Source organism: Nicotiana attenuata, unplaced genomic scaffold, assembly GCF_001879085.1.
Source record: "Nicotiana attenuata strain UT unplaced genomic scaffold, NIATTr2, whole genome shotgun sequence".
NCBI classification, from domain to species: Eukaryota; Viridiplantae; Streptophyta; class Magnoliopsida; order Solanales; family Solanaceae; genus Nicotiana; species Nicotiana attenuata.
In genome coordinates, this window is record NW_017670286.1 from 530,927 (window position 1) to 546,383 (window position 15,457).

General features: G+C 36.4%; 1 protein-coding gene across 1 annotated transcript; it reads left to right on the forward strand.

The window, feature by feature from the left end:
* Nucleotides 1–543: 543 nt before the first annotated feature.
* Nucleotides 544–12,123, forward strand: LOC109237252 (T-complex protein 1 subunit alpha). The gene is made up of 17 exons (XM_019403537.1): nucleotides 544–838; nucleotides 948–1,012; nucleotides 3,000–3,089; nucleotides 3,182–3,268; nucleotides 3,375–3,434; nucleotides 3,539–3,589; nucleotides 4,475–4,570; nucleotides 5,500–5,565; nucleotides 5,768–5,985; nucleotides 6,527–6,623; nucleotides 7,240–7,326; nucleotides 8,166–8,300; nucleotides 8,500–8,604; nucleotides 9,138–9,266; nucleotides 9,360–9,463; nucleotides 11,568–11,658; nucleotides 11,730–12,123. Exons 1-17 carry the CDS (start codon nucleotides 766–768, stop codon nucleotides 11,811–11,813), a joined length of 1,638 nt encoding a protein of 545 aa, XP_019259082.1. The 5' UTR covers nucleotides 544–765; the 3' UTR covers nucleotides 11,814–12,123.
* Nucleotides 12,124–15,457: the final 3,334 nt, after the last annotated feature.

A 15,457-nucleotide genomic window follows, 5' to 3' on the forward strand; every position in this document is an offset into this window, starting at 1 on the left:
ACTCCATAATATGAATATTGTGATAAGTTTGGCCAGGTCTTTATTTGATTAAAGATATAAAAAGGACTGATATGTTAATTGTTCGAGTAAGGTATATGATAAGCTGAACGCAATTGGGCAAGGCAATGTTGAAAAATGAGCATGTTAATTGCTTTTTATTTTCTAAAAAGTTTTTAAAAGTAGGTATTTGGATAATACTTGGTTAAAATTTGATAAAAAATATCAAAAGTTGAAGTAAAAAAATATATTTGGAAGTTGAAGTTATGGCTCGATATGAGTTTAACTTAAAAAAATTAAAATTTTATAAGTGAAAATTATTATTTTATTTAAAAATATCTTCAAACTAGTTTATCAAATATTAAATTATCTATTTCAAATTGAAGTTGAAAAACTTGGCCAAATTGTAAAATGAATATTTTTCAACCTAAAATTAAAAATTGGCAATATCTATTTTTATATTTTTATTCTATGTTTAGAAACTCAAAAGAAAAAGAAAAGAAAAGAAAAAAAAAGAAAAGCCATTAGGGCCAAACATTATTCTCAAGGGCACAAACCTAAAACCCTTACGAACGAGGAGTAGTAGTCCCCCAACTTTGCTTCTCCACATTTTGCACTGAACATTCCACAGTACAAAAAGGCTTTCGCATACTTCGAGAATCTGCGCTCTTCTTCACTACATAACCCGATCTAGGGTTTTTTCTCGTGCTCGATCTTCTCACATTTCCAACATTCTCATCACTTTTCCGGCCACATACTCAGTCTTAAATGGCGTATCAAGGACAAACTCTTGATATTTCCGGCGACCGCCAGTCCGGTCAGGATGTTCGCACCCAAAATGGTAGCGTACCGTCTAATCTCGGAGCCTCTTTTTTTTTTTTCCCTATATATTTATGAGTTCTGTTTTCTAGTTAAGTAGTGATTTTGTGTGTTGTATTTTGGGATTTCAGTGACTGCATGTCAAGCAGTTGCTAACATTGTCAAATCCTCGCTTGGACCTGTTGGCCTCGATAAGGTCTGTTTCTCCTTTTCCCACTTATTGTGTGTGTGTTTGTGTACATGTAGTGTATTGCTTTTACTTGTCAAATTTACGATCTTGCTCTCTTCTTTGTAATTATATATCTGGTTAGAGGATGTTCCTAGTTAGGGTTTTAAGATAAGAATTTCTAACTTAAAAGATAAATTATTGAGTATTGGAATGAAACTGGTTCAAATGTAGACGAATGGAATATTAAGCCTTATTACTGCCAAGCCTACTAGTTTGGGACGGAGGAATTAATTTGTCATTTTGTGTTTTAGTTGACTTGCTTCTTTATGGTTTAGTTTTCTCTATGGTTAGCACTCTCCATTTTGCCCTGCAAGTGTTTCAGGGGAATCTATAGATGCTAAAGTTAGAGCTAATTAGCATATTTACACTTATGGATAATTCTGCTGAGCACTTTGGAAGAGTTTATGCGGAAACAGGTTCTCTGTATCTGTAAAATTCTGCCAAGAAATATAATTTAACTTAACATTTTATCTTGAGCTGGCTGGCCAGCCTCTTGAGTGGCTGTTATCTTTTAGCGAGTTTGTTTGTCTTTATAGGATTGATTTAAGGAGGAAAATAACAAAAATGTAAGTGAGAATATTTGCTAAGTACTGTCCATAATGCGAGCAGTTTTCCCTATATCTATCAATTAACCCATCAGGCAGGTTCAGTATGGTATGAGTAAATCCTCTGTTCATGTGCATGTTGGGTTTATAAGCATTTGCACTTGGCTAAAAGGTGGTGGGCTAATATTAAGTTGAGAATTAAACCTGAAGCAAAATGCGCTGATTTATGAGAGTCATAATAGATGTAGAAAGACGCTCCTAAACATTTAGTACCAAAACTATCACATATCAGACTTCGGTGAAGTGGCATAAATTCTTGACAGAATAATCTGCTCTGTGATCATCTTTACCTTGGACGTCAGGTGTAAGCTTAGTTTTGTAATCTGGAGATGGATTTTAATATAAAGTAGCAAGGCTGGTGCGAGCTGGACAATCATTTACCAACCAAATCCTTTATATTTGACACTGAACATGATGTGTATGCTCTAGAAACTTTTTTAATATCTTAAAATATGGATTGAATGATACTTATTAGTATTTGATTTCATCGAATTAATTATCTTAATTCCCGTCATGTTTCTATTTGTCCTGTTATCTAGGAGCCGGAGTGATTGTTATCAGTCACCATCTTTCAAAATTCCTGACTTCTGTCTGTTAGAACAATAATGACATTTGTCGATATGCTACCGCCTGTTTACTAAGATCATCATAGATTATTAATGCGTGCATTCCATTATCGCGGAAATATTCCCCCATGGCACACCCCAAAGTGTTTTCAAATAGCAATCCATCGCGTCGGTAATAAGACATAGAGTAAACGAACGATTCAAGCCCTTACAGAAGGCAGTTCAGCTTGATAACTCGATAAGCTGTATTGACAGAACAAAACCACTCTTTCAAAGGTGGGATCAATCCCAACCTATTCTTCTTAGCCTAACAGTCTATTCGTGGAAGTAAATTATCCAAAAAGTCTCCTTACTAGACCTAACATCCTGTCATCGCTTTAAGAACTCAGAAGTCAAGTTTCATTCAAATTAGTTAATAATTAATCGTTTTGACTGACTGTTTTTACGTAAATGATAAGTAGAAAAGCGGTAGGAACTAGAATAAATAGTGCAGTAGCAATAAATGCAAGAATATTTACTTCCATAATCTCATCGGTTTTTTACTTCGCAATAACTCGGGATTTAATCCCATAGAGATGATAAATCTTTGGCCTAGAGTTTGTGATGCACATATCCATTGGCTTTAAAGGTTTTGGAGATATTATAAATAACAATTGGGTCTGGCTTATTAAAGAAAAGGGACAAAATGGTTTTTAGTTCAACATTTTAAATGAACTTTTTCATACATTTGGTGTTTGAATGGTCAATTGATTGTTGACTCACTGGTATTGATATGAATCTCAGATGCTTGTTGATGATATTGGTGACGTAACAATTACTAATGATGGTGCCACAATTCTGAGGATGTTAGAAGTTGAGCATCCAGCTGCCAAGGTAACCGCATGAAACGTCTATTTTCTCACGTAGGCTTAATGTATAAGCTCTTTGAAAGAAGTTATGGACCATTGTAATGCAATATCTCATAGGTTCTTGTTGAGTTGGCTGAACTCCAAGATCGAGAAGTTGGTGATGGAACAACCTCAGTCGTTATTATAGCTGCGGAGTTGCTTAAGGTATTCTTGCAGATCTATTGCAATGCAGGAACTTCCCTAAGTTTTTCAAATTCAAGTATTTAGTGCTCACAGTTTCTGTTGATGTTCTCTGTGTTAATATTTGCAGGGAGCAAATGAGTTGGTGAGGCACAAAATTCACCCGACCTCGATAATCAGTGGATATAGGGTAACTATCTGCATTCATCTCAGATGCAACTAACAAAGAATAATGACAATCTTTTTCTCTCGCAAATTACCTTTCTAATATTATATTGCACTTATTTCTGGCAGCTAGCAATGAGGGAAGCGTGCAAATATGTTGAAGAAAAGTTGGCTGTTAAGGTATTGATTCCTGATCTCTGGACTTCACGTGCATATTATGCTGATTTATCTGCCACCTATGAAGTAGTTCATTTAAATACTAATCTAGCTGGCATTATCTTTGAAATGTGGAATATACCTTGCCGACCTTATGAGAAAAGGACATTTTCTGAAATTTATGAATATTAAGGTTGAGTCTCATCACTAGGTAAATATAGGGTGCACTTGCAATTTTGTGCTTCTCGTGATTTTTGTCATTGGTAAGGTGTAAGAAGCAGTTAATCCTTTATTGTATTAGGTTGAAAGCATGGACAAGGCTTTCGATCTACTGCATTATTGTTAAAGGCTCACTTTGCTTAGCCCTTATATAGGTGAACTCTAGGTTGAACGTTTTGCCTTGCTTAGGTGGTGCTTTAGTGCAAGTGCCAACTCGCTAAGGCACTTGTCGCTCATCCCCCATGACTGTTGTTAAGAGCACAACATTGGACAAAAGTATCATTGGCAGAGTGACATTAAAGTTGTGAAGGATTTGGTATAAATGAATCTTTAGGTTTTAGCATTAGAAAACTAGTTCCTGATACTTATAGCTATATCTTAACATCTAAACCAGAAATCTAGAGTTTAACTTGGCTTATGTGTTTTTACTTCATAAATATCAATCAATTATAATTTTTTTCAACTCTTATGTCTAATAGTTATTCGTTGTGTATAAATATTTTTTCATATATATATATATATATATGTTTATTTTTATTCTTTATTAAAGCCTTTCATTGAAAAAAAACTGACGTATTAATTGCGCTTTTTACTTCAAACCCTAGCAGACCTTGGTGCATTTCAATGTTTTCACCTTTGACAACTATGTTTATGCAGTTGATCCTAACCAGTCCGTCTACTGTTTTTCAGGTTGATAAACTTGGAAAAGATTCTCTTGTAAACTGTGCCAAGACAAGCATGTCATCAAAGTTGATAGCAGATGATAGTGACTTCTTTGCTAATATGGTATGGTGGTCATTGCAATTGGGTTATCTTTGATTAAATCAACTGTGCCCATTCATGAAAAAATCAAAGGATAAGTTTTTTGATTATTCTAATCAATTTAATTAATGTTGCATCCAGCATTATCAGTATACAACTGTAGATTTCATCAAACAACCTAAGAAACTTAATCTTCTATTGACTTAGTCTGGACTATTCTTGGTAATATTATCGTTTTGTGCTAACAGGAAGATTCTCTAGCCCTGCCCTCTCCCATATGGCTTAATACAACTGATGACTTTTGTGAACCTGTTTAATCTGAGCAAACCTTGTCTGCGATCTCCATTTGCAGAACATAAAAACTCATGGATGTGTTATGTACTGGTTTGGTTTTATTACCTGCTTTCCTCTAACCTCGGGTCATTGTCTCTTTGATGTTGCCGCCTTTAGGCAATTAATTCCTGACTCATGATATGTATGCCTTTAGGCAATTAATTCCTGACTCATGATATGTATGCTTTCTGGTTAGTAACATTCTCATACTTTGCTTACAGACAATTTTTATGGTTTTGATGGGAAAAGAGAGGAACACTGAGGGAAAATTCATTTCTTGTCCTGTTTGAGCTTGCATGGTTAAGAACATATTATTGGAATTCTTTTTTTTTTAATTTTTTAAGAATAACGGTTCTGTTGTTATTGGCTAATAGGACCACAACCATGCTTGCTTAGCACTTGTATGTTTGCTCCCTGCTTAATTTCTCATACATATAAAGTCAGCATTTGAAGATCGTTTTGGTTGCTATTCCTGTTATAATGTGGAAACTTTATCATTTATGTGCAACTAAATTATATAACCAAATGCGTTTTTCTGTCAAACAGTCTTTTGTATCTGTATTGTTTGTGAGACGTCATTCCCACATACCCTAGTGCCTTAGCCGTTGGTGTATTTGTAGGTTGTTGAAGCAGTACAGGCAGTCAAGATGACTAATGTGAGGGGTGAAATTAAATATCCTATCAAGGTGAGTTGTTCGTTCAATAAAACTTCTTCTGATACTAAAGGAATTTTATTTGGAGGGTCTTCTCTTTATCTTTTTGAATCTGGAAGCACATTAGAACAACTATGGTCTGGTAAACTAATTATGTGCAGTTTGATTCTTTAGATTCCCCTATTTTGACATCTAGATCTAGAACTAATGTAAATCAAACTTTATTTCTATCCAGGGTATTAATTTACTTAAAGCACATGGGAAAAGTGCAAAAGATAGCTATCTATTGAAGGGTTATGCTCTGAATACTGGCCGTGCTGCCCAAGGAATGCCACTGAGAGTTTCGCCTGCACGGATTGCTTGTCTTGACTTCAATCTTCAAAAGACAAAAATGCAGATGGGTGTTCAAGTATTGGTAACTGATCCTCGAGAGCTTGAGAGGATTCGCCAAAGGTGATTGTTCTAATGGGGCCATTCAGTCTATTCTGTTGCTATCAATGTGTTAGCATCAATACATCTTTGTACTTGTCAACTTCTCATAGCTGAAACCAAAGAATAACAAGCTAATATTTGATTCATATTGCCATGATATTTCCAAATTAGTAATTCTCACTCTACTTGTGGGTGCTGGAAAATTATATTTGGAAATGTTACCGTGGGCCTTGAGTTTTAGAATATTTGCTACATTTATATGTGGATTCTCAACATGTGTGTGACGGTTTAAATAATATGTTTGGTATCTTACTCCCTACCACATAGTACATTTTGTATCTTATTGCTGGTACCGAACGAGAGATGAAGGCAAAGATGCATGCTATAGAAGAGGAAATGTGCTGTTTTTGACATAATCGTCTTGTCTTTAATGATTGCACAATGGTATCTCCTTGATATTACCTGGATAACCCATGCCATTCTGTAGCTATGATTTACAGCATATTGGTTAAATCACAGCAGCATGTTGTAATTCAGCCCTAATGTAGATTTATGTTTACAGAGAAGCTGACATGACAAAAGAACGGATTCAGAAACTTTTGAGTGCGGGAGCCAATGTGGTCCTGACTTCAAAAGGGATTGATGACATGGCACTGAAGGCAAGTTGCTAAATTTAGTTGTTTCTTTTCATGGTTTGCTGTCTCCTTCAAATGCTCTATACTCTGTCGAGAATTAGTTCGTCTTAGGTACCTCTGAGCTCATACTTAAGCTTTCTTTGAAAGGGTAACAAAGGTCTAGTGGTTCTCTTTATCTTTCCTGGCACGTTCTTGATAACTAGCACCCTCACTGAGCCAGTATCTTGCAAACAACGTAGCTGCATTGAAATGTCGAATCACTGGTGGCTTTTGCTGTGATGTCAGTATCCTTGCAAACAATTAGCTCTTTTGGTGCAGATAATTTTTTAGCTCTTTCTTTAATAACTTAGTTACCTTCTAAAAAAAACTAAAATAGTAAAAAATATTTAGCTCTTGTTGTGGATGTATATGTGATGGTCATGGCAGCATTTTTTTTGAAATGTTGTTTAGCTAGCAACATCTATATCCGGCCTTTACTTAACAATAACTTATCTCTGCAAAACAAATTCCAGCTTGGCTACTTCTTTTTGTTTCTTGGTACTTCTGTCTAAAGTATGATTGCAGAAGCTACTGATCTGGAAAAAGGTGTGATTGCAGAAGCTGGTGCAGTTAGGTCTAATTTCATGTTTTTCTGTTTCAGTACTTTGTGGAAGCTGGCGCCATTGCAGTTAGACGTGTACGCAAAGAGGATTTGCGGCATGTTGCCAAGGCAACCGGCGCAACTGTGGTATGTTCACTAGACTGATCTGGGAATTTTTGCTTTTATTGGTTGTTTCCTGCTTTGCTCTCTTAATGTTTCAAACTCCCAGCCTCTTGGTTTGACGTGGAGTGCTCTTCCAACTGGAGACCTTGCCTCTTATTGCTGTTACAAGTATTCTTAATCCTTCTATGAAGTTAAGGTTGTACTAAAATCAGACTGGAAAAAACTGTTCTAATTATTTGGTGATACCTAGTGTTAGCATGCACTTTTTCATGGTCATGTCGAAAAAGATTAAACTTGTGCAGAGAGTGGTATCATGTAATCTGCAATACACTCTTTTTTGGAACGGTAATATACTATCAATATAGCTCCAAGAAAGTGCGGAGAAACTTCTACAGCAGGATATCATAAGCATAGGTAGAGCCCACCCCAAAAAATAAAGACCCTGTAATCTGAGATAAACTTGCTTTATGGAATTCTGTTATAGCGTTGATAATTTAAGATGAGCAAGTGGAGTATCATATGAAGGACACAAAGGTTAGATTTCTAATTGAATGGAGTTAGGATCAAGAAGAGTGAATATAACCTACTTTCAGTGAGTTCTTACTTGGTTTACAATATTTGGAGCAACTGTATTCCCATTGGGAGGACATCAAATCTCTTACCATATGAAAGAAGTATATGATAAGCTTTCTTCACTTTAAATAGCTGCTGGCCCCCCCAGTAGGGGGTTGCAGAACCAAAGAGAAGCAATACTATGTAGGATAGTGGCGATGATTTTGGGCATGTAACAACAACAATTACTGGTAATTACCATAATCATATCTGTGAACATGGCATGGTGCTCATGTATTGCTGCTATACAGGTCTCAACATTTGCGGATATGGAAGGAGAAGAAACTTTTGAACCATCACTTCTTGGACATGCTGAAGAGGTAGTGGAGGAGCGGATTGCTGATGATGATGTGATTATGGTAAAAGGAACCAAAAACTCAAGTTCGGTAAGTAGTTGCACTGAATTTTGAGTTTATTTTAGATGTTCTGATTACCTGTTTGAAACTGCACAATTGTTGGAGGCCATTCTTGCAGTTTTTCTTGTGACTCTTATTGTGGCTCTTCTGATGTATCTTTTCTTTCCAAAATGAAGTTTGTGTTGAAACTCAAAGGTTATGAATATGGATTGACCTGCTGCTTTATCAGGTTTCATTAATACTTAGAGGTGCAAATGACTTTATGCTTGATGAGATGGAGAGGGCCCTCCATGATGCTTTATGCATTGTGAAGAGAACACTTGAGTCAACAACTGTAAGTCCGTGCATCCACTAACTACCATTTCTGAATGCAGTTGTCAGTGTTTACATTGGTCCAAATTGTACAGATAACATGTTATGCGAGGCGTGTCGAAATTTATAAGCTTGCTGTAGGGAAGCTTATTCTCTTATACTTGTTATACTATGTTTAGAACTAGAATAGGTGTAGATTATCAGTTTAACTTCCTTATTCAAAAGAAAGGATAATCATTTTAACTTGTTTGATGAACTAATGTACTAGTGTCGTTACATGGTAGTGATTAGGGGTGTAACTCCATATTTTAAAAATAGTTTTAACAGTCTATGGTACTTCAATGACCTTATACTTTGATAAGGAGAACTGTGCATTCTGATTTTTTACTGCTAGTTGCTGTACATTGCTTGTGGATATCTTCCAGCAAAATAATTTGACTTGGCCATGGAGTAAATTTACTACCATAATCTCCATTTTCTCTTGGCTGTAGAAGGTAGTAGTGAAATTATGTGGAAATATAAATGCCTGATCAGTTGGTAACTGTTGTAAAACAGGTTGTTGCTGGTGGTGGGGCTGTTGAGGCTGCTTTATGTGTCTACTTGGAGTACCTAGCTACTACTCTTGGGTCAAGGGAGCAGCTGGCTATTGCACAGTTTGCTGAATCCTTACTTGTCATACCAAAGGTCCTTGCTAGTTGTATATAACAGAAATGGCCGTTGCCCTTGTACCACTTGTATGTTCTATGATCAAGATTTGATGAATTTCTTCTGGTGCAGGTTCTTGCAAATAATGCTGCAAAAGATTCCAGCGACTTGGTATCTAAACTACGTTCATGTCACTACCTTGCACAAACCAAAGCTGATAAGAAGCATCTATCAAGGTATTCTTTGGAATCTGTATATCTTTGTGTCGTTTGGTCAAGGCTTCAACAAGTTGATGCACTACTTTTCAAGTATTGCTTTTCATGTTACTAGGATTTCAAGTTTTTAGTTTCATGTAAGAATCTGGTTGTTGGGTTTGTTTGGAGATCCTTGTGTCACAATTTCTTAACATTCGCGAGGAGTTCCTTGAGCGAATGGATGGATGATTGCCTTGAGTAGATTTGGAAGAGGCACAGCTTCTATGAGGTGTATTCTTTACCCCACAAGGCATGCCTCTGGCTGTGCTATGCATGTGTCGAGGACCTTTAGATAGATCAGATAGAGAAAATTGCTGAAAGAACAAGAAACTAAAGAAGAGTGTGTTGTTGGTTTCAGCAGTGTTGTTGAAGCCATTGCTTTATCGCTTATTACAGCGACGTAGTGATGCAAAATGAAGGTGTGTTGGAGAAGCACGTGCTGTAGACTGTGAGTGCAGAGTGATTGAGAGGTTGTTGATCTTTTGGGAAGCAAAGAAGCGATGTAAAACGAGGGTATATTGGAGAAGCACATAACTGTGTGTTCCTTAGACAGAAGGTGCAAGGGGATTGGGAAGTTGTTTATTCTTTGAATTTTATATTAGTAGATGAAAAACAAGACGACGAAAAGAAGGAAACAAAAGGTGCAAGGGGATTGGGAAGTTGTTCATTCTTTGAATTTTATATTAGTAGATGAAAAAACAAGATGACGAGAAGGCGGAAACAAATAAGGCCACTTGCCATTTTTGTGTCATGTACACTTTTTTTTTGGGTTGTCGCTTTCTTATTCTCAAGTTTGTAACCACTGGTCTTCGACTGCTTCTATTTCCTGCTGCTTCTTTTTTTTGGTTTAACTTCTTTCATCTTCTTTTTCTGTAAGTAATGGTTCTTTCTTCTAGTAGTCTACGAGTTCTCTGTTCTCTTCTGCTTTGTGATTTAAATTTTTTATTTGCTTATCTGTTTTACTCTCCTAGTACAGTTACTAAAGCAATTAAATATGGAATTGAATTATGCAATTAATTCCTTATGGTTGATTAATTGAAAGTTGAAATCAATTTTAAGATTGAAGTGATGTTATTGCTGTTTGAAATTACATTTTAATGATGCTTAATTTGAGTGTTGGATTGGAACAGTCCAGAGACTGAAATTAGTAAAATTTTAAGTGATATATATATATATATACACACACACACTCTCTCTCTCTCTCTCTCTCTCTCTCTCTCTCCCTCCGTTTCAATTTATGTGAACTCTTTTGACTGGGCACGGAGTTTAAGAAAAGAGAGAAGACTTTTGAACTTGTGGTGTAAAATGAGGCACATATATTTTGTGTGGCTATAAATCATTGCATAAAGGTAAATTGTTTCCAAATAAGGAAAGAGGTCATTCTTTTTGGCACGGACTAAAAAGGAGAAACGGAGGGAGTATATATTTAAGGTAATTTTTAATTATTGGTAGATTTTGCACTTCAATCTGATGAAGCGTGCATGGCCCTTGATCAAGCCATCTGCTTTTTGTCGCTTGGGGAGTAAGTGCATAAATCTTCTTGATTTTGGTAAAGGAGTAAGAACCTTTGAGAGAGCAATCTTCAACTTCTCTGGTTGGGTGGTCCTGCCATCTCTTTCATGAATTTACTCAGCCCCCACAAGCATCTTCAGTTTCTCTAGGTCTATGGACAGAGTGAAAGAGAAGTTTTAGCTGATCCTAGGTAAGGTACTAATGGGTTGGCCATGTTTCTGTACTGACCAGCTTATAGTTGTGAGCTAACTATTAGTCCCAAAATTTTTGTGCTATCTTGAGTTTGCACCAATCTTAAGCTTCTAGATTAGTGTCCCAAAAAGTTTAAAGTGGCATTAATAAAAGGGATCTTAAAGGCATCGGCTTACTTTTGAGGTATTTACTCGTCACTTCACCAGAATGAAAATGTCTCGCTTATGCCTTTTGCTTTTTATAACTTTGTTTGGGGTCTACAGATCGTGCTTCTCTTTTAGATGGATGTTGAACACTGCTGAATCTTATGAATGCTATTAATTGATGTATCTGCCACTCCTTCCCACGAGCTTTTATAATCTGGTTTTGTTGCTTTATACAGCATGGGACTGGATCTAGCGAAGGGCACTGTGCGAAATAACTTGGAAGCTGGAGTGATTGAGCCTGCAATGAGCAAAGTAAAAATAATACAGGTAAATCTGCACTAGAATGCTGATCTTCTGTTAGGTTATGTCCTTTCTAATACTATGTAATTTCGTACCAGTTTGCTACGGAAGCAGCTATTACTATTCTGAGAATTGATGACATGATAAGGCTTGTCAAAGATGAGAGCCAGAATGATGATTAGGCAGCAGCAGCATATAGATCTGGACTTGTGCTAATGGAGCCATTACGATTGGTTTGGACTTACAATAGATATGTTGCATTTTGCATTGCCGTTTTGAGAATTGATCCCACCAGCTTTTGTCGATTCAGAATGGGTTTTTCGTTTTTCCCATGAAATTATTCCTTAATCTTGTACTTTGTTGTGAGTTTAATATGGAAGAGCCTTGTTAACACTGTAGGAAAATTTAAAGTAAATTCTTTTTAGAATACTGAATCGGTGAAGTGGAAGTTTTGTTTTTAGCTGGTCTATCCTTGTGGTGTTTAGATTGTCATAATATGCAACCATCTTCACATGGTCAGTCTATAGAACGATATAGAATGTCATTTATATTTAGTGTGCAGATTGATATTGATGCCAAAGATAATATTATATCCCTACAAATTGCAAACACCATCATGACGGAAGGACAAACTGTGAGTGGAACTTGTGGAGGTCCTAGAATTGAATTTGTGAAACAAGAATAACGAGCAGCCGCGATAGCTATTGGACATGTACAGCTAGGGAATGATGGTCCTTTTTTGGGGGTAGTGAAGCTGAACATTTTCTCTCGCCATTCTTGAAGTTGAAGGTAGAGACTTGAAGCTCTTGTAGGTTCTGTGCTTAATTTAAAAATGAATTTTCCTGCATCATACAAATTTTTTAAATTTCTTTTTGTGAATGTGGAAGGAGATTTCAAATTGACTGGTTCAATATTTGGGTTCATTATAGTGGCACGGTAGATTTTCATTTTGTGAAATGCTACTTCTCAATTCTGCGGTTGCAATTCACCTTTTCTTTCTTATCAAGCTTGGTATGAACTGTCTCTATTAATTAATTTATATGAGTACCCTTTGAACATAAAAATGAGAAGCACACATTCCTTCTGAATTTGGATAGTTGAAAAAAGGAATAAAAACCGAGTGGGTAACATAATTACATAGGCATTTCTAAACTGTAGTCCCATAGTAGCTAAGTTATCAGGAAAAAAGAAGCAACATCCGTTGTCGATGAGTTTTTCTCTGTATCATGTCTTTTACTTCATATCAAGGCATCTGTTGGTAACCAGAGTTTATGCATTTTGCCTTTAGTAGTTTTCTGCAATATATGCTTTTTGAAGATCATGTACTGGTTATATTTGAATCATGCGCTAACTTTCTTTTCCTTTTTCTTTTCTTTTATGGAGAACCATTGGATGCTGTATTACCCTCTCTGTACACACATGTCGTGTTTTTTTTCCCTTCAAAATCTGTATACCATTAGAAATTAAGCTAGGAAAATAGTTAATCGTCGATTAATAATACCACTAACAAATCAGATAAGAGGGAAACAATTGAACTTCTTGTATTGTGCTGCTTAATAATAAGAAGCTGAACACTCTTTTGTTATATTGTGGATTCTGTTCTCCATGACTCTTTTGAGATCGATCCTTGATGTATTAGTTTAAATCATCCAGAGATATTTCTATTGTAGCCCCCCCNNCCCCCCCCCCAATTCTATCTATTCTGCAGTTAAATTGATGCGTACTTGGAGTTGGAGGGATCCTGTGGTAGTTACTGCTGTAAAATGAAGCCCTCTACTTTAAAGCAAAGATAAACTCTTGAAAATTTTTGCTTTCTTTCTGTAAATCTTCGTTGTCAAGCTGAGAGAAACTAAGCTCGTTTGACCTTTGTGTTGCTTGCAATTCCATCTGTATAAATAGAAAAATAAAAGGAGAGGCACTTAGTTTTCTTTTCTTGTTTCTATACGAGAGGAAGTTTGTGCAGAGGCCATTGTTTTATGTATTAGAGAACTTGTTTAATAGTAGAAGGTCAACTTGAAACGCAGAACATAGTAACTTCTCCATATGGGCACACGTGAATTTGCCTGCCTTATTAACGTATGGTCTCTCACATGGTATTTGTGTGCGTGTTCTCTGCTCATAGAGCACAAATGACATTTTTATATAAAATTAGTAACCTGAAGGTGTGTCAACTAATACCCCTTCGTCGGGAAATGCATTGTCTTGCTAGGTAAAAAGTTTTATTTTATGCATATTATGTTGAATTTCTTTGGTATCGTGTGTTTAATTTTTTATATTTTGATATTCCTTCGTAAAAATCAGAGCCATTGGGAGAATATAAGTGTTGAGTTTTTTCTTTAAAGGGTTTGAATGGGAAATGGAAGAGGCACCTTTTGGATTGCACCTCTCCATCTTACCCTTCCTTTGGCTATAAATTTAGAGGCTTGGCCTCATTTTTAAGACATGGAAAATCTGAAAACTTCTTCACTCTTTTCTACATTGTTGTATTATTTTCCAAATAAATATAAATGTCAAGCGTGATTTGCTCCGTTTGTTGAGTTCGCTGAAGTTCTGTGATTTGTAGTGCCGTCACATAATAGATATTCCGTTCTATGCTGGAAGGAATTAATCCATAACCTTGAGCAACAGTGAGGAGATTAAATTCCTTAAGGATACACTGTGAATTCAGTGGGCGCAGAACTATTTTACGATTTGTTTATTAAACTAACGTTTGTTTGCTTCTCCGATTTTCTGATTTTGAAGATAGTAATACCAACAATCTTAAGGAATTTACGAGAATTAATTTCGGATGGTTGATAAAGAGATAATTCAAAATGGAATTCTAATTGTTAGTCTACCGATACGGATGATTATAGGCTGCTTGATTCATATCTATCAGAATATTCTTTTGTTGAAGTAAAATTACATCTTGTTTGGAATTTCCTCTGAAAGATTCCATCTGGATTTACTTTAGTGGCTACGTGAAACCCCTATACGTGATGCCATTAGTACTGCCATCATTTTGTGGGAATTTTTGTGGGGCAAATAACGCGAGAACAATTTCAATCTCTCTCGGCATAGTTATTTGATTCTCAAAAGAATCTTCCTTTTATGGTGAACTTATTGGAAATATACTCTGTGTGGCATCAGATGGACGAACGAAATCTGCACGTTAACCATGGGTTCAAAATTGGACTCACATGTTTATGGAAATACAAAGACTTAGAACATATAATTAATTCTTATAACCATATGTATATGGTTATGGATCTAATTTTATTGGGTCCCTCTTAGGACAGAAGTTTGTTAATTGTATGATTGGGCATCGAGGAGTTATAGTGGTACTGCAGACGTGGTGCAGGATGTTTTTTCCTGCGTATTCGGGCAAGATATTATCGCCGCCTTGCAAAAGGATGTTCTGTCGTTTCAGCTCAGTATCTGTACTTCATATGGTTTTGAGGCTATGCACAGATTTCTATGATGTTCATGTGTTGTTATCGCACAGTGTTGGTGTAATGGTAGGGTGCTCGCCTATGTGTCAAGGCAGTGAATGACTCGAAAGGAGGATCTCTCAGTGCGTGGTTTAGAGGTTCGGCATTTAATTCCGGCGGAGGAAAGGCAATCGGACTATAGATGTTCAGGTTTTGGTTGATGGAATAACGAGACTTGACATTTTCGAGCATGGTGGAATTCTCATTGGTGATGTGGTGTCGTTGTCCTTGTTTGAACGCATTAAGGTTCGCCGGTGTTATGGTCTTCTTCAATTTGCCTTCGGGGCAGGGTGCTGTGAAATGGTGCCTGAGAAGCAGTTGTCAGAGATAGCGGAGTGTAGAGAATTCGGAATCAA

Coding starts and splice junctions, on each gene's coding strand:
- LOC109237252 (XM_019403537.1), top strand. CDS start 766: ATGGCGTATCAAGGACAAACTCTTGATATTTCCGGCGACCGCCAGTCC. Junction 839..947: donor GGATGTTCGCACCCAAAATG/GTAGCGTACCGT, acceptor TTGGGATTTCAG/TGACTGCATGTCAAGCAGTT. Junction 6,624..7,239: donor TTGATGACATGGCACTGAAG/GCAAGTTGCTAA, acceptor TTTCTGTTTCAG/TACTTTGTGGAAGCTGGCGC.